Source organism: Labeo rohita, chromosome 7, assembly GCF_022985175.1.
Source record: "Labeo rohita strain BAU-BD-2019 chromosome 7, IGBB_LRoh.1.0, whole genome shotgun sequence".
NCBI lineage: Eukaryota > Metazoa > Chordata > Actinopteri > Cypriniformes > Cyprinidae > Labeo > Labeo rohita.
This window is the reverse complement of record NC_066875.1, coordinates 9,633,154-9,658,069: the sequence shown is the minus strand read 5'-3', so window position 1 is coordinate 9,658,069 and position 24,916 is coordinate 9,633,154. Positions and strand designations below refer to the sequence as shown.

At 36.5% G+C, this 24,916-nt stretch overlaps 2 protein-coding genes across 7 annotated transcripts in view; one reads left to right on the top strand and one right to left on the bottom strand.

Annotated features, from left to right (window-relative positions):
* Nucleotides 1-18,699, bottom strand: part of myo9aa (myosin IXAa) — a 153,383-nt gene extending 134,684 nt beyond the window's left edge. For all 6 annotated transcript variants that reach the window (XM_051114147.1, XM_051114142.1, XM_051114146.1 and 3 more), the window contains exon 1: nucleotides 18,367-18,699. The gene's annotated coding sequence lies outside the window, so the exon portion shown is untranslated. The remainder of the gene's footprint in view (nucleotides 1-18,366) is intronic.
* Nucleotides 18,700-18,863: 164 nt separating this feature from the next.
* Nucleotides 18,864-24,324, top strand: senp8 (SUMO peptidase family member, NEDD8 specific). The gene is made up of 2 exons (XM_051116084.1): nucleotides 18,864-18,989; nucleotides 21,096-24,324. The coding sequence occupies exon 2, from the start codon at nucleotides 21,128-21,130 to the stop codon at nucleotides 21,764-21,766; it is 639 nt and encodes a 212-aa protein (XP_050972041.1). The 5' UTR covers nucleotides 18,864-18,989; nucleotides 21,096-21,127; the 3' UTR covers nucleotides 21,767-24,324.
* Nucleotides 24,325-24,916: the final 592 nt, after the last annotated feature.

Genomic DNA, 24,916 nt, shown 5'->3' with positions numbered 1-24,916 from the left:
TTATGAAGCTACCAAAATAATTTTTGTGTGTGAAGAAAACAAAAATAACACCAATTTCTTCTCTTCCTGGTCAGACCTGGAAGAGAAAAAAACTTCTAGAATGCATTTATTGTGCTATTCTGTCCTAGTGCTCCAAACTATGTGCTAGAAAGACAAAGCGACACGAAAAATTTTAAATGGCGACAAACAGTTTTTTGGAAGGGCTATCTTTAACTACCCAGCATATTGTTCCGGTTGGCATTGTAAAGCTACTCCATGTGGATGGATGTCAAAGCCGTTGAAGAGGATGACAGTAAAGTGAGTGTTCAAAGCACAGCCAGACAATCCCTCCTCTCACTCTCTCCCACTCTGACACAATTTCCTGTGTTGGCTTGTGACATTTCACTCTAGAGACCTTATCTACAACAGCCACTCTTCATAGAGAGCCAGCAACACACAGGCTGTTTAAAAAGAGAGATTCCCTCCCGTTTCCCCTCACCGCTGCATCACAGCAGTACGTCTGCTCTTCTGTTTCCTGTCTGCTCCCCTCCCTGTCCTTTACTTTCCCTTTCTCTCGCTGGACACATGAGGATGAGGCAGCTGATCAGTGGACTGTCGTTTCCTGAAATCTCTTCAAAGAGAAATTAGGAGTTTCAGTATTCAGTATTCACAAACTTCAACACTAGTGATTAGAGAGCACATACTGAGTATTATTTCAAAATCATTTAAAGGTGACATGAAAATCTGACTTTTTCCATGCTATAATTGGGTCCCCAGTGCATCTGCAAACCCAGAAAACATGAAAAAGGACAACCCTCAAATCGATTAATTGCGATTAATCGCATCCCAAATAACTTGTAAAACATGAAATTTAAAAACAGAAAGAGAGGACACTGTTCTAAAAGATACATTCTGACAGATAAATTTATATTAAAATATTACAGTTGAGGTCAAAAGGTCACATACACCTTGCAGAATCTGCAAAATGTTAACTATTTTACCAAAATAAGAGAGATTTTACAAAAGGCATGTTATTTTTTATTTAGTACTGACCTGAATAATATATTTCATACAAAAGACATTTGCATATAGTCCACAAGAGAAAATAACTGAATTTATAAAAATGACCCTGTTCAAAAGTTTACATAGATTTAATTCTTAATACTATGTTGTTACCTGAATGATCCACAGCTGTGTTTTTTTTTTTTTTTTGTTTAGTGATAGTTGTTTATGAGTACCTTCTTTATCCTGAAGAGTTAAACTGCCCTCTGTTTTTCAGAAAAACCCTTCAGGTCCCACAAATTCTTTGGTTTTTCAGCATTTTTGTGTATTTGAACCCTTTCCAACAATGACTGTATGTTTTTAAGATCCATCTTTCCACACTGAGAACAATTGAGGGACTCAATATGCAACTATTACAGAAGGTTCAAACACTCACTGATGATCCAGAAGGAAACAAAATGCATTAAGAGCCAGGGGTGTAAACTTTTGAAAAGAATGAAGATTTGTACATTTTTCTTATTTTGCCTAAATATAATTTTTTTTCGTTTAGTAATGCTCTTTAGAAGCTACAATAGATGCATGTTTCCCAGAAGACAAAATAAGTTACATTTACCATGATCTTCAAATTCCAAAAGTTTTCAAAAGGTTCTTAATGCATTGTTTCTCCTTCTGAAGCATCAGTGAGCATTTGAACCTTCTGTAATATTTGCATACAAGTCCCTCAGTTGTCCTCAGTGTGAAAAGATGGATCTCAAAACCAGTCATTATTGCAAAGGGTTTAAATACACAAAGATGCTGAAAAACCAAAGACTTTGTGGGACCTAAAAGATTTTTATGAAGAACAGCGGCCAGTTTCATTGCTCAGGACAAACAAGGGACTCTGGATCATTCAGGTAACAACAGAGACTAATTCTAATCCTACATACTCTTCAGGATAGACAGAATGTGAATTTAGACTCTTTCCAGGACTGAGAGAAAGGGAGGAAAAGTAGTATATGGTGAAGAGGGTTGGGAGTACTCCAGAGTCTGTCTCTAGTCATTCAGCAGCCTGCTGGGGAGTCACAGTCGCTCATTCCGCAGACGGACAGGAGGGATGACATCACTCCTCACTGCGACTCCCCAACCCAGTGCAGACTGAGCCTCTGGATTTGCAAAGGAAATGCATCACAGGCCTTCTCAGACCGTTACAAACCTCTATGAAAAGCATCTGGAAGGATATACCTTCCCCTGCTGTTCTCTCATGCACTCCAGGATTAAAACCACAGGAAAACTGCTTTTCACCAAGGAATATCCTCAGTCAAGAAGATGGGGAATTTCCATGCGTTACATAACAAGCAGGTTGATTCTGTCACTTGACAACATTGTGTAGGGTAAAAGAAGACAAAATGAAACACATTTAAGCAGTTTCATCACAGTCAAGAAGCCAGCACTGGAATATTTATGTTAGAACTGCATACAAAAGAGACACAAGCACTTCAACAAATCAGACTGGCTGACCCCACGAAACTCAGTTCAAACTTGTATCAGCCTGAAGGGACTCAGAGTGAGCTGAAGCAGGAAACATGCAAGCATATAAGCCAAAAATTGCAAAGAAACAGCATGTCCTTCAGTTTGTGTCAACATTTGGACACAATGCTATCAAAATTGTTTAAAAAAAAAAAATACTTTATTAGGAAAAGAAAACAATAGGTTGGAGTCATTAAGACTGTCGTGACCAGTTTTGGGGGTAATGAGTGTTACAAAATAGGATTACTGTTTCGAAATAGTGAGTTTTTTTTTTGTTTAGTTACTTTTCTATTTAGAATTTTTTATTGTTGACAGGCATTCCAGAAGAGACATTCTTTGTGAGAAAATATAATAAATCTTCTATAAAAAGTAACACTGTAACATACCAAGTAATTTTCTTGTAACATGTTACTTTTAACCAGTTGTTCAATGTTACATTTAAAACATTATGTCCCAACCAGAAGCCAAAATGCTGCAAAGCCCCACAGTTTCAATATTTAACATACAATGTGAAACTTTTCGAACCAACGAGATTTCAATCAACGCAACAGAAAAAGAAACCAAGAAAAACCAAAATGTTTTGTCGTGGCACGTTTTGTCACGGTCATGGTTGGTTAGAAAATAAAGGAGATCAAATGTCTTGTGGCTTGATGACTACTTATTAGGAGACTATGTAAAGCAACACGTGTATGTGACTACTGTAGTATCATTTTTCATCTATTGTCCACAAAAACTATAATGTCCTAAAGCACAATTAGATCAGAAGTGTTTACCAGAAAAATATCAATACTGAAACCTTGATCTGTCTATTCATCATGCCAGTAAAAATCTCCCCAGGGGGCACAAAGAGATGCAGGGTAATGCGTCATTACTATCGATCAGGCTCTGAATTAGAAATGAGGATTGTGAGTAAACAGTAAGTACTGTGCATTTAGATAGGCCAGTGATAGGGGTAACAGATTTACATGACACTAGTGCAGCCGAATTCATTCAAGCTACACAAGAAGGAGATGAATCAGAAACATAGAGGGTGGTTTGGACAGTCTGCAATGATAATTTGTGAAAACCCTTACCAAGGAGTGAATGAGTCATATCACAGAGCTATAAATCATGGTCTGACCTCTAACATGGGAGAAATGAACATCATGAGTTCACTAAGGAAGTCAACTTACATTATAGCTTTCATATGCACCAGTGTTTCACATACTTCAAACAGGGTAAAGTGAATTACTAAGTTTATCATGTGTGTTACTCACATTACAGAAGGTTCAAGCACTCACTGATGCTCCAGAAGGAATCATGATGCATTAAGAGCCAGGAGGTGAAAACATTTGGAATTTGAAGATCAGGGTAAATTTAACTTACTTTGTCTTCTCGGAAACGTAACTATCTTCTATTGCCTCTGAAGGGCAGTAATAAATGAAAGAAAAAAAAAAAGAAAAAAATAGGCAAAATGAGAAAAAAAGTACATCTCCACTCTATTCAAAAGTTTTCACCCCCTGGCTCTTAATGCATGTTTTTTCTTTCTGAAGCATCAGTGAGCATTTGAACCTTCTGTAATAGTTGCATATGAGTCAAAAATCACAGTCATTGTTGGGAAGGATTCAAATACACAAAAATGTTGGAAAACCAAAGAATTTGTGGGACCTGAAGGATTTTTCTGAAGAACAGCAGGCAGTTTAACTGTTCAGGACAAACAAGGGACTCATAAACAACTATCACTAAACAAAAAAAACAAAAAAAACAGCTGTGGCTCATTCAAGTAACACAGTATTAAGAATCAAGCGGATGTAAACTTTTGAACCGGGTCATTTTTACAAATTCAGCTATTATTTTCTGTTCCGGACTATATACATATCTTTTATGTGAAATATCATATGCTACAGAGTTGGCTTCAACCCCAATCAAACAGACTGAGATTGTAACTGCATCCGAATAAACAGTATAATAAAATAGGGTTTAACAATTCCTGTAGTGCAAGGGTTTTCTAACCAAGTACCCTCATCCAGTTGCTCATCCACATCCAGCCTGATTTTCCTAGTAAGACGCGATAAGATGATATTGATATGATAATGGACATCAGTGTTATTTACATTACTTGTTATAAAAATCATTCATTATAAAGCAGAAATTAGTAAATGTCATGTCATAAAAGTGAAATTAAATTTCACTTTTTTATAAGCTACATGATCTTCACGGACACACTGGAGTGTCTTCATATACTACGAATCCACACATTACGATAAAGCTGTATCTGGCTACATCTGACCTCTGCCAGTCAGACATTACACGAAGATTGAGCCGTTGGCCAATGACAGTACTGCAAACAGATATATGATCTAGGATGAGCAGCACACTAGTGTGTCTGCTGACCTCGGCACATGTGCTCAGCCGGGCCTGACAGCCATTCAAGTCTTGGCTCGGGTTCAATCCTACGTCACATCTTTACTGTAATTAAAGAAGACCTTGTATTTGAGGCAGACCCCTCTTACAGCAAAAAGTCTTTCTAAATGGAAACTGCAGTTGCGTTTCATTTACCCAGCATCCCATGCTACAATACAAACATGCATGTGTAACGCTAGATGCCAACAGGTACGTTCAAAGCTCATGTGTCCTAGTCCCTCTGGCTATTGTTAATGCTGGTCAGAAGGACGTAATATTTCTGCAGGAGAGCACAGGCCGAACGTGCTGCAGTCATGTAATGCTGACTCAAACATATTTAAAAATTCATAGATCTCTGCATATCTTGACATAATTTATCCCATACAACTCAGCACTTCAGCACACTGAGAGGCCAAAAAAGCTCAAGGCAATGGCAAACAAGATCTTCATAGTAGCTTTACTGGTATTTCATGTTTATTGAGCTAAAAAAAAAACTAAGAGGCAGAAAATATTTTTTAAACATTATTGAAAAAATTCTGGAGGTAGCTTGATTTTTTTCAGCACACTTGAGTACATTAACAAATATTTAAGAAATTAATTATTTTTGTTAAGTTAAAATACTTCCTAATGTGAAAGTCAGTCACAATAGTGACAAAAGTTGAAAAAGGTGAAATTAAGACTCACTGAAAAACATTTTGTCTGAATTGGCAGTTTTATGACCTTACAAAATATGACCCAAAAGACATAACAGTTCGGATATAATTTAGCTTAGCTTAGTTTTCCAAATCTATGAATATTCAGACATAATTCTCATCGGTGGCTGTATACAAAACAGTTCAGAATTTTTTTTATTTTTGGCTTTTTTCACACTTGTTCCCATAGGTACAAGAGAAAGGACAGAAAATGATCATTGCAAAAAAGCTGCAAGCCTGCTTTAAACTCAAACCACCCACATAAGAACTAAAGTTTAAAGCGTCAAATCACATGCACTAACCACTAAGCCAAGGTTCTGGCAATGTAATACATTTTAGAAGAACATTTCATTAATCACACCATATGAATTTAAGGACTTATTCAAGAAAAAAATAAGGCTAAACATTTTAAAATTAAAGCTGCAAACAGTGTTGAAAGAGCACTCAAACCCAGGCTCACCACCGCCCGGTGGCTTTGGAAAAACAGTGAACGGTGAGCAATATGCATTTAATGTGGTAAATATAGGAGGAATATGTCAAAGTCATTTATATGTCCTTAACTTCCTGCTGTCAACTGGTGGCACATGTAGATGTCTTCAAGCCAGGACTTTAATTAAACATAAAAGTTTTGGCACAAATTGAACACGTCATGTTCAAGTTAGTATAAAACATGACATATCCTGTTGCCAACAGGTGGCGCTAGTATTATAACTGAATACTGGCCTTTAGATGTCTTCGGGCAAGGACTCTTACCAAACATGTGAAATCTAGTACAGATTAGACACTGCATTTATAAGTTAGTATAAAACAGCATTTCCTGTTGTCAGCAGGTGGCGCTATGCTTATAACCGAATATTGGCTTTTAGATGTGTTTAGCCCAGAACTCTTATTGAATGTGTAAGTTTGGGGCAGATCGGACATTGTATGGCTGAGTTATAACAACTTTTTAGGCCGCCACGGACATGCTCTTTAACGAAAACTCAAGATCTTCACAATTTAACATCGCAAAGGCCTTTAGAGTAGACTGACCAAATATAATGTTATTGTCATTAAATCTCTATGAGGAGTTCGTTAGAGCATAAAACATGCCACTTCCTGTTGCCAGCAGGTGGTGCTATGACTGTAACTGAATATAGGCATGTGTTCAGGACAGGACTCTTATCAAACATGAATTTTGGTGCAGATCAGACATTGTATGCCTGAATTATAACAACTTCCTGTTTCGTGGTGAAATATCGAAGTTTGTCAGGCCGCCACAGACATGCCCTTCAACAAAAACTCAAGATGTTCAGAATTTTAACGTCAAAGGGCTTTAGGTTACACTGACCAAATTTGGTGATGATCTGTTTAAATCTCTAGGAGGAGTTAATTTAAATACAATGCCTGAAAATGGTAAAAAAACGGCACAAAACTTTCAGAGTAAATTAAAAATAACAGACTTCCTGTTACGTTTCGGACTTTGTACAAGGGGACTTTTTTTTCTAGGTATTGGTGTTACATGTGTCTACTGAATATCATGCATGTAAAACATAGCTTGAGGGGCACTTCATTTAAATTTTATAGGTGGTGCTATAGAGCTATTTTGCCACACCCACTTCTGAAACCCATATCAGATGTAAATTTTCACCACTTTTGGCATGTGTGCAAAGTTTCATGAGTTTGAGAGCATGTTTAGGCCCTCAAAAATGTGATTCATTTTGGAGAAGACACAACTGAGCAGTTCCAACAGGGTCCTCACACCATCGGTGCTCAGGCCCTAATAGGAATATCCTTAGTTTACTTTACTTATTTGTTAAGATTTTTATCTAACCCATTTCGTAAAATGTTTTGCCATGAATTACTAATGTGTAAAATGAAATGGAATGAAATGAAAAATCTAAATGTCTTTGATACTTACATGTAAGAGATTACTGTACTATAAAAACACAATGCAAGTTCCAGACCTCCAGAACTCTGCATAATAAAATATGAATTTTTGGTTTCCACCTTTCTGAAACGCCACAATTTGTAGCTGCCGATGCTGTTCTGTATGTAGACAAACTGCACCTAAAAACTTAATGAGCTAACTGGCAGAAACATAATAAAATGCATTTCATGTGACGAAGCTTTCAATCAGTTTGACTGTGCATGCAAGAGCTACTTCTAAAAATAATGACCAAGAGAGACTCAAGAGAGAAAGTCAGCGAGCAAGTACAGAAAGGTGGAGGCCTAGCATGTAAGCAGCCACTCCGTCAATGTCTCCATGGCAATAGTCTTTTTCCTGTCCTCCCTATGGCGCCCGCTCCTGGGACAAAGACCCCAACATGGGCGGTACAGGAAGAGTGACTCAGATCCAAAACCAAAACATGACATTATTGTGCTCATATTGACTTTAATGAGTATACCGCACCTTTAACACACTACACTATTTCTTGTACCAACTAAAAACAGATGCAGTAAACCGCCTTCCGTGAAGTTATAATTAGCTCCCACCTTCACCTAAGTTATGCTAGCTAGCATCTGACAGGAAACAAAAACAGGTACAGACATTTGATATTTGACTCAGTCAATAGAGAAAGAGTTCAGGGTATGTAAAACTATGTTATGCTGGAAATATTGCTCTATGCTAAATCAAATATGTTAGAATTAGCTGGGTGTATTTTGTCACTTTTTTTCTTATCGTACCCGTTTAGGACGTGGGTCTAGGTGTGAGTTGTATGTGCATTACAGTGAGAAAAGGAGATGTTTTAAGGCTGGATATATCAGTAACAAGGATTATGCACACACCATTTCCCCTTTAGAAATGTCTACTTCAGGACAAACTGCTAGACTGAGCAGAGCATGGCCTGAGGGCAGAAGCAGACAGGAGGAGGACACAAGGAGCCCAGCAGAAGGCGTCTCACCAGGCACATTGTCTGCCAGATGAACAAACACACACCAGATAACAGGATTTCAATGATATTATTAACTCCTAAAGAAACAATTACGCAAACACACACATTCGGAGTGTTATTCCATGAATTCTATTCTAATTCAGTCCATTACAATTGTTTCTGTTTTTTAAGGGGTCATGAATTCCCTTTTTTATAATGTTTCATGAGGTGCATTTAGAAGGAGTTATTTAGATTAGATTGTTATTTAGAAATAAAAGGCCATCTTGAGTTAAACCTGATTTAACCCTATTAAAAGGGACGTGTCTTCTTTATAACTTGAGAAATATAAACAAACTTCTATGGTAGGATAACATCTTTGCATATGAAATATTACATCCGAAATTCTTCATAAAAGTATTTCAGGTGCTGAGATGAACTAACATTCTCAAGCACTGTAGTCGATCAAAGAGCTTTTGAGTTCGAGTTTTTGAGCACAGAGTTTGCACTGAAGTGATTGACAGCTCTAGTAACTGTAATAGGAGAGTTCCATGCTCACTTTCTTTATATAATTTAATAATTTCAATAACAAAAGATGAGTTCCATGCTACTAAGAGAAACAATGTGAAGTCGATAGACAATTTAGTCAATGGATAGACTTACTGATGCATAAACAACAATAAACAATTTTGCAATCACTTTTAAATATTAGGATCCTTTGGACCTTTAAATATTAGGATCCATTTTGGACCGTCTTCATAACACAAATCACTGTCCAAGAGTTATGTAAAGATGCAATTTAAGCTGTAACACAACGCTTAAACTACACCGAAGGAAAATATGGTTGGCCAACTTTATGTCAGTCATCATAAGGCCTATAATTTCCTGTTTCCATCACCGCTCTGACATAGCCAAACTGTACAAATGAAAAAAAGAGTATTCAAACAAAGGCCTAAAAGTAACAGAATGAGATTCAGTTACACCACTGGTTTGACATGTTTCAATTCTTGGACTGTGTACCAAATTCCCATATACCGTCACTGAAAGAGAAAGAAAGAGAAAAAAACAAAAACAAAACACTGCTACATTACAAAGAAGAAAAAAAGAAGAAGAAAGAAAAAAAAAAAAGTTACTTTAAAGGGACAGTTCTCCCAAAAATCATAATTCTGTCATTAATTACTCACCCTCATGTCATTCCAAACCCGTGAGACCTCTGTTCATCTTCAGAATACAAGTTAAAGGGGTCATCGGATGTCCATTTTCCACAAGTTAATATGATTGATTTCTTAATGAAAAGTCTATAATATACTTCGGTTAAAATTCTCAATGGTAGTGTAAAACAACACCCTTTTTTGCTACTTTAAATGCAAATGAGCTCTGCTCAGCTCGCCCCTCTCTGGGTGAGCTGTGCTCAGAGAGGTTGTTTACTTTAGCCGCATTTAGCGCATTTAGCCACAGAACTTGCAAACTAGCACGTTATTAGGAAAGGTGATTGCACATTACACAAACGTAATCCACTGCATCTTCAGTGCATCCGTTGACCCCTTTAAGATATTTGTGATGAAATCTGAGAGCTTTCTGACCGTGTGAACATGCGGTGAAGAGATGTTTTGTTTTCTTTGTGCATGAAAAGTATTCTTGTAGCTTCATAAAATTAAGGTTGAACCACTGATGTCACATGGACTATTTTAATGATGTCTATACAACCTTTCTGGGCCTTGAACGTGGTAGTTATTTATGCAGAGTCAGAAAGCTCTTGGATTACATCAAAAATATCTCAATTTGTATTCTGAAGATGAACAAAGGTCTTACGGGTTTGGAACAACATGAGGGTGAGTAATTAATGACAGAATTTTCATTTTGGGGTGAATTAACTCTTTAAAGTTCACATAACTGTACTAACTGAAATGGCTGCTTTGTTCATTTTTCATCTTGCTCCTTTCTGTGTCTTATAGTACACAAGTTATTTACAGTAGATGAATGTGTGTATTAGACATTAAACATGGACAAGATGAAATTCATTGTGGAAGTTATATGATAAATCTCTCAAGCTGCACAAGGAAAAGCGCTAAGTGTGGACAGGAAAACTGCAGCTGGAGTCTCATTGCATTACGCATGGTTAGGACACAGTTTTATGGCGCTTTAAATCTTGCTTTTTTGAAGCTTCACAGCATAAATCACCATACACATTTGTTGCATATAAAAAGAGCAAGCTGTGACACTGTATCTGCTTTTGTGTTTCACAAGAAAGAAATTAATAACATGAGTAAATAGCAATGTGTACAGGAAGTTTGCACCAACTAATTTACTGGTTATGTAGCCTTCTGGCTTGCTGTACAAACTGTTTTGCAGAGTGCTCATGTTAAGACCATATCCAAGATTTGAGACAAGATAAGCCACTGATAAATCTTTCCTACCCTTCAAACAGCCAACAGTTTCTGACATTTTTCCTGCAGCCCCAAAGAGGCCAAACCGTCAAACACTGACAGAGAGATATTGTACAGAGCAGGACTGGTGCTGGTGAAGACTGACCACTTAACTCAAATAGATCAGGTGCAGTGTCTTCTCACTATGATAAGAAAGTCAGAGCAGCCCTATTTTTCCCTTACCACCCTGTACTTTTAGTGAAACGACCCAGTTTTACAATGCCCCCTTTACTAGGGCCTCTACACTACAAAAAGTGGCTTGTCAACACCTGTTCTGCTGCTGCACATTTATCAAGAGCAGACAGGTACCTACTTACCTACTTAAGCTAGCTAAGTACTACATCCAAACTATTTTAAAGCATAACTATTGCTATTGCTCATTCTTAAGGTTAGGGATTTGAACAAAACCCATGTGCTACAAACACTAATGCATGTCTGGCTTAAATCACAGAGTTTGATGAGAAAATATAGATTTTTTTTTACTTTCTAAATGATTGGACTTGTTCACCTCAAACACAATAAAATGAATGAAGAAAACACCACAGACTCAAGTCATACCTAAGGCCTAGAGGCCAGATTCATGAAAGAACAATATGTTTGTGAGAATGTTTCTAAGAGCAGTTCTTGAAAAATTGACTGGTGTTTAAATGCTGGTTCTTGCCAAAGGAAAAAAAAAAAAAAAAAGTCACATCACGTTTAACTTCACAATACACAATGTACACTAACATGCAATGTTCTGTTTACTGTTACTTTCTCATGGGCATCATTCAATCCAGGAAGAAACTGTGACAGCTTGCCTTCAGGATCTGTCCTCAGGGATACGGAGGCATCATGTACACACTCATCACGGGCAGATGAAAAGCTAATGACACTAACGTATTTAGTTCTCTCGTCTAATTGACTAATTCTAACTCATGAAGACCATGAAAAAGCATTTAAACTCTTCAGCAATGGCACAAAACACAAAATCCCCAATGAAAAGAAGTTAGCTAAAGCGATTATGATGCTTGTCTTGAAAGGTCAAATCTGAGAAGACGTTGATTCTCATAACTCTTTTCAATGGAGTGGAGTGCAACATTAGAAATAGATCTATTTGTCCTCTAACAACCAGTCAATTACTAGTTCATCTAGTTATTTCATTCATCATAGCCAATTACATGTAGACAGATGTCTCTGCCCATTACGTTGCATCTTGTGCATTCGTAAGTGTTGCATTTAAGATGCTGTGTTGAGTTAAAAATCGTACATTTTAAAAACACACATTCTTTTCCCCATTAATCCTGTCTAGATGTTTATGAAGACAAGACCTTGATTTACATAAATGCAAGGAAACCCTTCAGAACAGGGTTGAAAGAGTGATAAATCTAGAGTTTTAATCAATCAGCAAGTAACTGTTTGTAATATACTGAGCTAACATAAACACAATCATTAAAGGCTTAGTTCATCTTAAACCATCATTGTACACTCACTCGTGTGTCATTCCAAAACAATAAGACTTTTGTTTATCTTTAAAACATAAATTAAGATATTTTGATGGATGAAACACTCACCCAAAACTTAAGACACTTCAAAAGTTAAGGATCTACCATAAACTTAGGCTTATGATTAGGGGTTTACTGATGTTTTTTCAGGGGCGATGTTGATTATTACAGATCAAGTAGACCAACGACCGATTTTTTAAATCAATATATATATGTCTAGTGTGGAAACGAAAATTAATGTCAAAATGATGAATAACAAAGGGTTCTGACAAAAACTTTAATGCTTTTAAATTATTTTATCTGCAAATTGGTTTTGAAAATGACAGATACCGATAACCATAAAATGCTTAATACCGGCGCAGATAATTGGCCAGACCGATAATCGGTTGACCCCTAAACACAGCCCAGAAAGAGATTGTAAAAGAAATCCATGTAAATCAAGAGATTTCATTAAAGGTATAGTTTATCCAAAAAGAGTTTTTTCCACACATTTCAGTGGAAGTCAGTGGGAATCAGGAAATGTTTGGTTACCAGCATTCTTCAGAATATCCTCTTTGATGTTTAACCAAAGAAAGAAACTGAAAGTGAGTAAACAACAGCATAATTCTGGCTGAACTAACCCTTTAAATGTTCTGTAGAGATACAGTTGCTTGATGTACAGATTTAATTAAAGGAGAAGTTCACTTCCAGAACCAAAATTGAGATAATTTACTCACCCCCTTGTCATCCAAGATGTTCACGTCTTTCTTTCTTCAGTCGATAAGAAATTATGTTTCTTGTGGAAAACATTTCAGGAATGTTCTCCATATAGTGGGTTTCAATTGTGCCAACTTCCAAAATGCAGTTTAAATGCAGCTTCAAATGGCTCTAAAGATCTCAGCCGAGGAAAAAGGGTTTTATCTAGCGAAACGATCGGCCATTTTTGAAACAAATTGACAATTTATATACCTTTTAACCTCAAAATGTTTGTCTTGTCTCTTCTCTGCGATGCACATGCATTGTCTGTGTAATCCGGGTCAATACAGTTAAGGTATGTAGAAAAACTCCTGTCTCATTTTCTTCTTCAACGTCAAAATCGTCCTACATTCGTTGTTTTACCTTTTTTTTGTTTGACCTTCTCTGCATGTTCACTTTGCAAACACTGGGGCGGTACTTCTGCAGCGATGTAGGACATTTTGAAGTTGGGGAAGAAAACAAGATGGGAGTTTTTCTACATACCCTAACTGTATTGACCGCAGACTTGTAATAGATAGATAATAGGGCTGCTATTATAAATCGAAATCAAATCGTAATCGCGATTAGGCAGAAGCGTATCTTTCAGTGAAGTACGGTTCTGTGATCAGCAGTAAATCTTCTTCCGAAGACCAGAGGACATTCTCGCGTGAAAACGCCAAATACACCCAACGAAGACACCCGTGAAATCACGACTGCTGCAGCTAAATAAACAGAAGACTCAACTGTATTCATTGATTCAACATGACTAATAAACACAATACTACAACAATATATGGTTTATCTGAGTTCTTATTATTATAATTTTCATTATAATAAAGCATATTTATAATACAATGCCATTATCACTGCTTAGAATACTATGAAATGTGTTGCCTTATTCTGTGTAAGAAGCCACATCATCTCACAGAAGGATTTATTTCAAACACTCGACAGACGTTATGCAGTGAGTTTGGAGTAAAAATATATTATTAAATGTGGTATTTTCACATGCTTTCTGATGTACTACCTACACAGAGCCGTAGTTCACTGAGAAGCTACGCAAACAGCTGTCATTATCGCGAAAGATTTCTATCGATTCCATAATCGATCGCGCAGTAATATCAGTGAACTATGGCTCTGTGTAGTAATTGCTGCTCCATCTGAAAGCAGGGATGGAGATTTACTGCTGATTACAGAACCGCCTTTATTGACAAAATGCGCATGGAAATCGTGTTCGATTAATCGTGCAGCCCTATTAGACAACACAAGCACTTAAGGTTAAAAAGTATATAAATTGTCAATTTGTTTAGAAAATGACCAATCGTTTCGCTAGATAAGACCCTTCTTCCTCGGCTGGGGGATCATTTAGAGCCATTTGAAGCTGCATTTAAACTGCATTTTGGAAGTTCAAACTTGGGGGCCCCACTGAAGTCCACTATATGGAGAAACGTAATTTTTTTATCAACCGAAGAACAAAAGTAGGGCTGCACGATTAATCGAACGATGTCGTGAGGCGCGTTTAGTCAATGAAGCCGGTACTTTGATTAGTAGTAAAGCTCCATCACGTGCGTTCAGTACACAGAGCAAGTAATACACAGAGCCGTAAAGCACTGACAAGCTACGCCAAAATCAGGTTTGGCGTAGCTTGTCAGTGCTTTACGGCTCTGTGTATTACTTGCCGCTCCAGCTGAACGCACGTGATGGAGCTTTACTACTAATCAAAGTACCGGCTTCATTGACTAAACGCGCCTCACAACATCGTTCGATTAATCGTGCAGCCCTAAACAAAAGACACGAATATCTTGGATGACAAAGGGGTGAGTAAATTATTTGTAAATTTTTGTTCTAGAAGTGAACTTCTCCTTTAATGCTTTTAAATTAAATGTGCAGTTCCACTTCGGTTTACCATATGTGATGTTCTCTATGCACCTATGGTGATCGACTGTTATGTGAATAAATCCAAAATTAAATCTGTTCAACTTATAAATTGATTGTGTCTCTTCTGAATAAACAGATTAAACTGCTCAACTCATATAGATTACTTTTACACTGTTTTATGAACTTCTTAAGGCATCAAAGTGAATTAAGGGACAGAAATATCTCAGGTTTGATCAAAAAATATTTTCATTTGTGTTTCAGAGATTAACAAAAGTCTGATGGGCTTGAAATGACAAGATTGTGCGTAACTAATGACAGAATTTTACATTTTGGATGATCTATCCCTTTAAATGCCACATTCTGTGAGAGAAAACCATGGTATCTCATTAAAGTTTAATAAATAATGTTCTCAGTGAATCATTTCGCTGAGAGTTTATAGAGGCTTAAAAGCCATTTTAAAGGGAAGTTCTGGAATTAGTAAACACAAGGATCTGAATACCATCCAAATCCACTCCAAATATTTGTTTGGATTGGACAAACATAACACCAGGCTTTGAATTTCAGATCATCTCGAAAACAAGCTCCAGGAAAAATTACAGCCTGTAAGATACATAAATCCAAGATGATTTATCGCTTGATGATAATTTAGGACTGGCACATTTTGTGGTCAATTTGGCTCTGTGGAAACCCAATACGCATATTTCTATGTCAAAATGCACAAAGTAAGCAAAACAGCATGGCAATCGCATGAGCATCTTTATATGAAAATTGACCTGAATAGTATCCAAACAATGAACTGTCAACACAAATTAGTCTGTGCTTGAAATACAGAAGGGTTTTAAACAAATGGTAAAAGAAATAATTACTGTTGTTTCCAGTTATTTACAGCTCGGGAATATGACCCATACTCCTTTTCAGCTGTCTGTCTGCTTACAGCTGTCCGCAATCTGCAATTCAGCTAAATAACTTACTGTCTGAAGAACAGCTGACATATTTAAAAGATAAACATTTATGAGATAAACACAATAGAAAACAGACAGAGTAACTCAGATTTGGTTTGTTTAGATGATGTAAAGATTATACTATGCTGAGAGGTTTCGTCAGTCCACATATGTCCATATACAATGTTTTTTTAATTATTTATTTTTTCTGTAGTATCAGTGTCTGAAGCATGAATTACCGCATCTCCAGTACAATCCAGGCAACTTGATGGCAGAAAGTTTTACTACTTCCTATGGAAGTTTCCTTTTGTTGTCGTGGTATAAAAACGCTTCACATTTCTCTAACAAGCTAGGTTCATCACACAGAGCCTCTTACACCTTTCCAGAAGTCATAAATAGTACAGTAGAGCCCTTTGAGCTTCACAATGCGGAAAACGCTGACAGAATCACAGCATCCAGTCATAGAAATGGAATAGACTGCACAAAAATAGACTGCACACTTGATCAAATCACAATATGGACTGGTCTGTGAGAATAAAAAAGAAGTCTGCATTTTCTGCATGTGTGAATGAGTGGTGAAGTCATTCGTCTACGACACAAGCTCAAGCACGCATGCTGGTTGTGGTGTTTTCAGTGTCTGCCGCCTCACTGTATGAGTAGCAGAAAGCATGAGCCTTATCTCCAGTGCTGCTTTGAGAGTTCACTTTCACGAGCATTTCACCATTTCATTTGATAAAAATTATCATCACACCAAATACAAAAAAACTCAAAGGTCTTCACTACTACAACCTGCCAAAACAAAAGTTTGGTTTAAATTGAATAAACTGATACATATTACTATTACTAAAAATACAAAGAATTTAGGGAAAATGTAATTTTAGGGCTTTAAAATATAATACTAAACTTTTAATAAATTGTTGTTAAATTGCATAAGTTTCATGATTTCAGTTAAACATGCTTTTGATTACAAAAATGTAATTTAATTACAACAGAATCTAGAAAAATAAACAGAAAGAAACTGCATTTGCCAAAAAAAAACAAAAAAAAAAATTTCACAGGGCCATTTTAAGTAGTCACTAAAATGAGTGTTCTCATCCGGCCTAACCTTCTTCCCCCAGGCTATATGATGCAACTTCTATTTCTGCTCTGCATTAATATTTAATAACAAGGAATTTTAAACCTGTGAAGTGATTTTGTTTCAAACTGAAAGCCTCTCTAAAAAAATCTCTAACAAATCTCACAGATTTTGACAAAAAGACTATGGTAGCACAGTTGTTGTTGCTCTTGTGTTTTTTCAACAATTCAGTTAAATACATTATGGCACCAAGGTAAGCTTGAAATAAGTGCCATGCAAATATAGAAATATAATAACTCAGGGCTATGATGTCACCACTGTACTACAGTACTGCCACAGTAGATTTTTGTAAGCACATGCTTTTAGAACAGTAGCAACCTTTAGTATTGATTTATAAATCTGATTTGAAAACCAGGAAGTTAAGCTAATTGCTTGGATGTCATATACAAGGCCAGACAGTTGTCGGCGTAAAGTCATGTCTTGGCACAATCTCCCAGGCCGCCCTAACAGCTGAGACAGACCCTTCACATTCCTCATATCACCTGTGCTGCTCTGCTGGTAAAACAACACTGCCACCAATAAAAGCAAACTTTCCTCCGTAACTCCAGATCACTTTGACAACAAAAAGAAGAGACTTGTATGTAAAACACAACAGAATATAAAGTGATGTGAACTCTTTTCAAGGAAAACAAAAGTTTGTTAGGTTTCTAATTCAAATAGCTAATGTGATAAGCTACAGCTGTGGTTTCTCTGCTAGGAAACCTGAGTGAACTTGTGAGGAACTACATCCATTAAAATCACTAACATCAGATGAATACCTCAAAAAAAAGAAGTTAATTCTGAAAAGAAAAAAAAAAAAAAATCTGTAGCATTACTTCTTTGTAGATGCCCCTTGCCATCTAAATACAATGACATTCACACACCTTTAACTTGAGTGCCCACATACCTTTAGGGTCACAGTATCTCGAAAAAAAGACCAGTGAATGAGCGTAAAATGAAACATTATGACTGGCTCTGGATGACTGTGCAGATTTGGCCCATGATTACTGCAGTACTAGGGCTGAAGTGAGTGTTCAATAATACATGCACCATCATCATCCTCATCATCATCTCCACCCAGGGCATCTGTCACACTTTAAAAGGGGTTTACTCAGCCGCTCCGAAATGTCAGCTTAGAGTTATTCTAACACAGTTACAGTAGTTACACCCTTCACTGGTAACCCTGATGTCTGCTGACACTGAAGCAAAAGAAATACCACAATATAGTGTTGCACGTATGCCACGCGCAAACGTCCTAACAACCCATACATATAAAGCAGGAGATGAAACTCTCATGCAGGGAAACTTCGAGTCAACATCGGCTCATGGTAAATGGGATAAGTTTGTTTGTGTGCTTCGCCGAAAGCATGCGTAAAAATAAATTGAACACACTAAATCTCACCTCTCTGAGTTCAGTATAAAAATCCAGTGTGCTGCGCTTCTCCTTTAAGGACAGATCAAATCCAGCGCAGCCCGAGTCCACTAATATCCCAGAACTGTCTCTCTCAAATTGTCCTTTGCAACTTTCCCGTGTCCAAACATACGTGCCGCTGTGCCATTTTGATGAAAAAAATGACTACAGTCTTTTTCCCATTGAAATTTGCCAACAGTGCGGCGTTTCTTTTCTCGTGGGAGTCGCTCGCTGAAACTCCTTTCTGTTTTTTCTGCTTAATCAGTGCTGCTTCTCATAAGCGTTCAGACGCGCGCTGCGCGTACTCGCTGCTGCTCTTGGAATCGAGAGGATTGGGCGGGGTCAGCTGCGGCGATGGGCGGTGGCTGCTGTTTAGAGATGCGATACGTATTTCGTTGCGTCACGAATATCAGCCAATCACCTTCGGGTATTCAAAAGAGGCGTGTAAGTGAGGCGAAGCGGCGCTCTGCCCCTCACAACTGTCGCAAACTTGTAGATCCGCGACATTTTCGATAACAACAGTTAATGGTTTACGGCACCTGCCCTCGTTGCGCTTGTGGTGGAGGAAGGTGGACATTATGAGAGCTTACTTTGGGGACTGTTTCTTTAGTAAGGTAAGAAACAGTATGTTGTCAAATTAGATGACGGTTATTATTGAAATTATGAAGAAAGCGGAGAAGTGGAATGTATTTGTTGTTAAATCGCTGTTTGTTTGGCCTGCATAGTGCGCAGTGCAGTAGTGATCTGTGCAATAAGACAGTTTTTGCAAATAAGACAACTTTAAGTAATGCGGAAGCACATATAATATAACAGTATCAACAGTCTAATATCTTAAAATTAATACAAGTACAGTTAAGAGTTAAGCTGGACTAAAGAAATAAAGTAATAGCCATACAAAAATGGTAAGAAGAACAGAAAGTACAGTGTAGGTGATAATTACCGTTATGAATTCTTATGTATCGTATTAGTAGAATAGTAACAATAATAGATAGATAGATAGATAGATAAACTTATACATAAATAGACTCATGTAACATAATAAACATTATTATTTATATAGCAGCTTTCAAACATACAATGCAGCTTAACGTACTTTACCTAGAAGCATAAACATCCAATACATCACACACACAAAACAAATGAAACAAACAAAAAATAACATAAAATCAATTAGATCACCTGTAAGATAAAAAAAACAAACATAATACATAAAAAAGTAATTAAAAGCTATGGTAAAAAAAAGATACATTTTAAAATTTCTTTTAGATTTTTTTTTTTTTTTTCGTGTTGATGGAACCTCCAATAAACCAGTAGCAGATTATCTTAATATTTTTGATGGAATATAATTTGGCAGTATATAGAGTTGGCAATATAGTTCGGTCCTTGCCCATTATGGGCTTTGTATGGAAAGAGAAGGACCTTAAAATCTGTCCTAAATTTTATAGGAACCAATGCAAAGCAGCTAAAACAGGAGTGTTCTCTCCTTCTAGTTCTAGTCAATAGCGAGCTTCTAAATTTTGGATAAGCTGAAGTGTGTCAGTTATTTTTCTGTGAATTTTTTTTTTTAAGTGTACTTGACCTAAAAGCATGGTATTAACATGGTACTATATGGGCCACTCTACAGAATTGGTCCAAAGTCAGAGTTGAAAATGTTTTTTCTTTTTCCTAAAAAGTTGTATGTATGCAAATTGTATAATATCTAAGGTACACATTTCTAGTAATTGTGCAGTTAATTCTCATATTGTATTTTCAGGAAGTTTTGGAATATTTGTCCTCTCTCCAAATTTATGAGATTTGTTGTATTTTGAGTCCAATTTTTCTTTGTAAAAGGCAAAATGTTGATCATACTGATGTGATCATACAATATGTTTGTGACTGTTGCTGTAGTGATAATTTTATGGGATAACACCCAAAAAAATCAGTGATGTCACTGTTTTAGTAGTGACATTTTGCAATATTTTTTAACCTAGATCAAAGATGCTAATCAGCACATGGTTACCTAGCACAGTTCTGAACAGTGGTACACATATAAAAACCAAATGTTATAGAATAACTCCCAAAAAAGTGTGCTTAATTGCAAAAAAATGGAGTTCAGTAGTGATGTTCCTTAAAGTTACACAGATTTTTCATACTTTTGAACACATTTACCTCAGAAAAGTGATGGTGGATATCTACTCAGCATGTAGTTATGAGAGAGAGGGACACAGAAATATTTCCTGCTCATAAATGTACGGGTGTATTTAAAATCAGTCTCAGCCAATGGACTAAAACATACACTGTTTCGGTAGTAACATGAAAATGCGGGGAACGTTTTATTATTATTGTTTTTTACATAAAGTTGATCATTTACAAAGAAAATATATATTTTTATATAACTTCACTTTCTAAAATAATCAAAAAGACACTTTTAAAAACAACAATGGAATAAAATACCAAATTTATTTCAATACCATTTTTCATTTCATTGAAATTTAGGGGTTAGGGTTCGGGACAGCCACCTCCCAGTTAAAAGTGCCTAATATATGAGGATTTTATGTATATTAAGCTTACTAATATTTTAAATATTATTGTGGGTTTCTAAAGAAAGGATCTTAGTAAGATTTGAATGCTTAAATGCTTTTCAAATGTGTTTTTTGGTTGCAGGACAGCAGTTTGCACCAATTCTGTAGAATGGCCCATATATGCGAAGCAATAAAATCTCTCAATTCTCATCCCCACAGTAACTGCTGCTGTCATTCGGGTTGCCTTAAGGATGGATCCAGTGGTTCTGAGCTACCAGGACAGTCTCCTGCGGCGCTCAGACGTGGCACTTTTAAACGGACCCCACTGGCTCAACGATCAGGTCATAGGTTTTGCTTTTGAATATTTTGCAACAGACCGCTTCAAAAGTTTGGGTGAGAAGGTCTGTTTCATCAGCCCTGAAGTCGCTCAGTTTATAAAGTACGCCTCATGTCAAGAGGAACTGGCCATTTTCCTGGAACCCCTGACTCTTGCGTCTCGTCATTGGGTCTTTTTGGCTGTCAATGACAACTCAAATCAAACAGCTGGCGGCTCCCATTGGAGCCTGCTCCTCTATCGGCGAGACACCGGCCAGTTCTCCCACTATGACTCCCAGAGTGGAAGCAACTCACTGCATGCCCGGCGTATCGCAGCCAAGTTGGAGTCTTTTCTAGGCAGTGGAACAAAAGTGCCCTTTGTGGAGGAGCAATGCCCCTCACAGCAGAACAGCTATGACTGTGGCATGTATGTGATCTGTAATGCCGAGGCTCTATGCGAGAGCGCTAGAGTTGAGGGTTGTCCCTACCTGCCCGCTCAGATCATAACACCCACCTACATTACACGGAAACGGACAGAATGGTATTCACTAATACAGAGACTCGCCAAGGAATGACTAGCTGACCTTTTACATCATGCGACATCACCGTCACATACGCATGAACTGTATTACTTATTTATCGTACTCAATCCTACCCAAAGGATGCACAAAATAAACTGCATTTTGAAACAGCATGCACTTCTCAAAAATTGTTTTTCAAACTTTTAAATGCTTAGTTTACACACAAACAAAAATCCCATCGTATTACTCACCTCGCTCCAATCCCAAAATGAGAAGTTAAATGCAGAATTTTCCCACTGCTTTTTGCATATAATGAAAGTGAATTTAGACTGCTCTGTCAAGCTCCAACAATTAGAAAATAGCACCATTGAAGGGATAGTTCACCCATAGATTAAAATTGCTAAAAATTGACTCACCCTTAAACCATCAGATGAATTTGTGTTTTCATCTGAACTGATTTGAGAAAAACAATGGATCCTTTGCAGTGAATGGGTGCCGTCAGAATAAGAGTCCAAAAAGCTGATAAAAACATCACAATAATAACAAATAATAACAATAACAAGTATTCCACACGACTCCAGTCCATCAATTGATGTCTTGTGATGTCTCCATGTTTGTAAGAAACAAATCCATCATTAAGGCATTTAAACTTTAAACCTTCACAGCTGGCCAGAATACCAGTCCATAATCCATAAGAACACTTCCTTCCAGTGAAAAAGTCCATCCCCTGTTGTTCTTGTACATCAAAGTCCACTAAATATTTTTTTGGGACTGTTTTAGATGAGACATTGGAGAAAGCTACGTTGTAGATAGAGGACTTAGCTGGAAGCAACGTCTTAATGGATTTGTTTCTTACAAGCTTCACAAGACATTAATTTGATGGATTGGAGACATGTGGTTTGCTTGTGGATTATTGTGATGTTTTTATCAGCTGTTTTGTCTCTCATTCTGACGGCACCCATTCACTACAGAGGATCCATTGGTGAGAAAGTGAAGTAATGCTACATTTCTTCAAATTTGTTGAGGAAACAAACTAATCTAAATCTTGTCCTGAGGGTGAGTTAGTTTTTAACAAATGTAATTTTTTTTTGGATAAATTATTCCTTTGACGTATCAAAAAATAGTTATTTCTCTCCACTGCAGCTCTTAAATGAAATATTAATTGGCTTATATTTTAATATGCCATGTGGAAACACATCATGCCAGACTTGGTCTTGTGAAGGAAAAGTAAGATTTTTACTGAATAAAGATGGAAATTCTTCTGTTTCTCACACAGATTTATCATATGTTTTAAGTAGATTTAAAATAAATAAGTCATTCAAACTATGTCTGTAATGGTTGCACACTGTAAAAAAGTTTTTACCATTTTCAACTTAAAAACTTAAGTTCAGCAGCTGCCTTAATTTTAAGTTAAATCAACTTAAAACTACAAGTCATTTTAACTCATTACAATAAAATGAGTTTAAATGACTTGTACTTTTAAGTTGATTTAACTTGAGTTGAAATGACTTGTACTTGTAGCTGCTAAACTTAAGTTTTTAAGTTGAAACTGGTGAAAACAACAGTGCCTAAATTTTTGTTCATATTTTGAACTCGACAGCCTCAGTTCCATTCACTTTCACTGAATGAAAATAAGCTGTGTCAGTATTCTGCAAAACACCTACCATTAAGGAAATAAAGTCATACAAGGGTGAGTAAATAATGACTTTTAAGAAAACATCTATGATCTTTTATCTATTCATAAGAGGGAATAGACTTGTGATCAGTATAACCAATCAGTTAGCAGCACAAGTTGGTAGATTCAGAATGTATTATTGCCGATTAGTTTAGATTAGTAGCATGAAGTGAGTAGCTGAATGTGATGCTTGTTTACAGGACCTTTTGCTCAGGGCTTATTTTGAGAAGAGTGCAGATGACAAAGAATGTGATCTGTGTTATTACTGTCTAAGCTACCGTTTGCTATGGAATTGTAGTATGTGCTATTACAACACACGGGCTGAACAGAAATACAGTAGAGTAGTTTTTATTTAGCCAAGTGCATCCTCTCGCTGAGCTGAAAACATGCTTCGTAACCTCACACCAGCAAATGCATGATTGTGTGACAGTTTATTCTGCAGCTACCAGTTTTCTTACAACTGAATGAAGCCAATAAGAATGAGCACATTATATATCATGCCAATATTAAAAAAAAAACTGCATGCAGGGAACACACGTGTCTGTTGCGGTGCAGTTCACTTTGCTATACAAGTAATACTGACCTCAATTACCATCATGATTCAGTTTTGTCCTAGGGAGGCATTTAATTTTCCTCTGTCATGTGTTTTATTAATAAGGTGAAGTGTTGATTCATTGGTCTTTTTTTTTTTTTTTTAATTTGTGAATTATATATTTGCATAAGAGATGGTTGTGCTGATCTAAAGCAAGACCAGACTGAGTTTGGACACATACAGATTCGGACACATTAGAGTTCTCTAGTGTTACTGAATTACCAATTCTACATTGAAATGTTCAGCATTGTAGTGTTTCTTTTTAAATGACTAATAATTTATCAAATTGTTTTAATGTGACATTAAGAAAATTCTTAATGAAAATAAAAAAGGGGTTAAGTGAAAAGACAAGTTGTCAGTCTGTTTACTCCAGTGAATATTACTCATTGTGGGTTTATTTTTTAAATTCAGCTATTGAAAATAGCCAACATTTTTGTTAGAGGGAAAAAAAAGTTAATTAAAGAGATGCAAAGTTCACTTTTACATATGTAAATATTTATGTTTTGCTTGAACATAAATGTGTGTCGGCAGTGTATGTACAAATCTATTCTATAATGATAACAATCCACCCAGCGGTTTTTATTTAATTTGTAAAAATAATATCCCCTTTTTCAAATAAAGCCATTCTCATAAATGCAGGCTTGTGAGACATTAAAAAAAAAAATTAAAAATCTTACTATTCAAAAACTTTAGACTGGTAGTGTATAGTGAGGTAAGTTGTCAAATGAGAACTTTGTGCTTATTCTGACTTTTTTAAGAAGAATACCTTTATTGTAATATGGGGTCGGGGCCGTCAAGACGATTTTGACAAATCAATCTTTAAAATAAACAAAACATTTTTTATTATAATTGTGTATATATATACATACAGTTGAGGTCAAAAGTTTACATCCCTCTTTCAGAATCATTAAAATTTTTATTTATTTTACCAAAATAA

Coding starts and splice junctions, on each gene's coding strand:
- senp8 (XM_051116084.1), top strand. CDS start 21,128: ATGGATCCAGTGGTTCTGAGCTACCAGGACAGTCTCCTGCGGCGCTCA.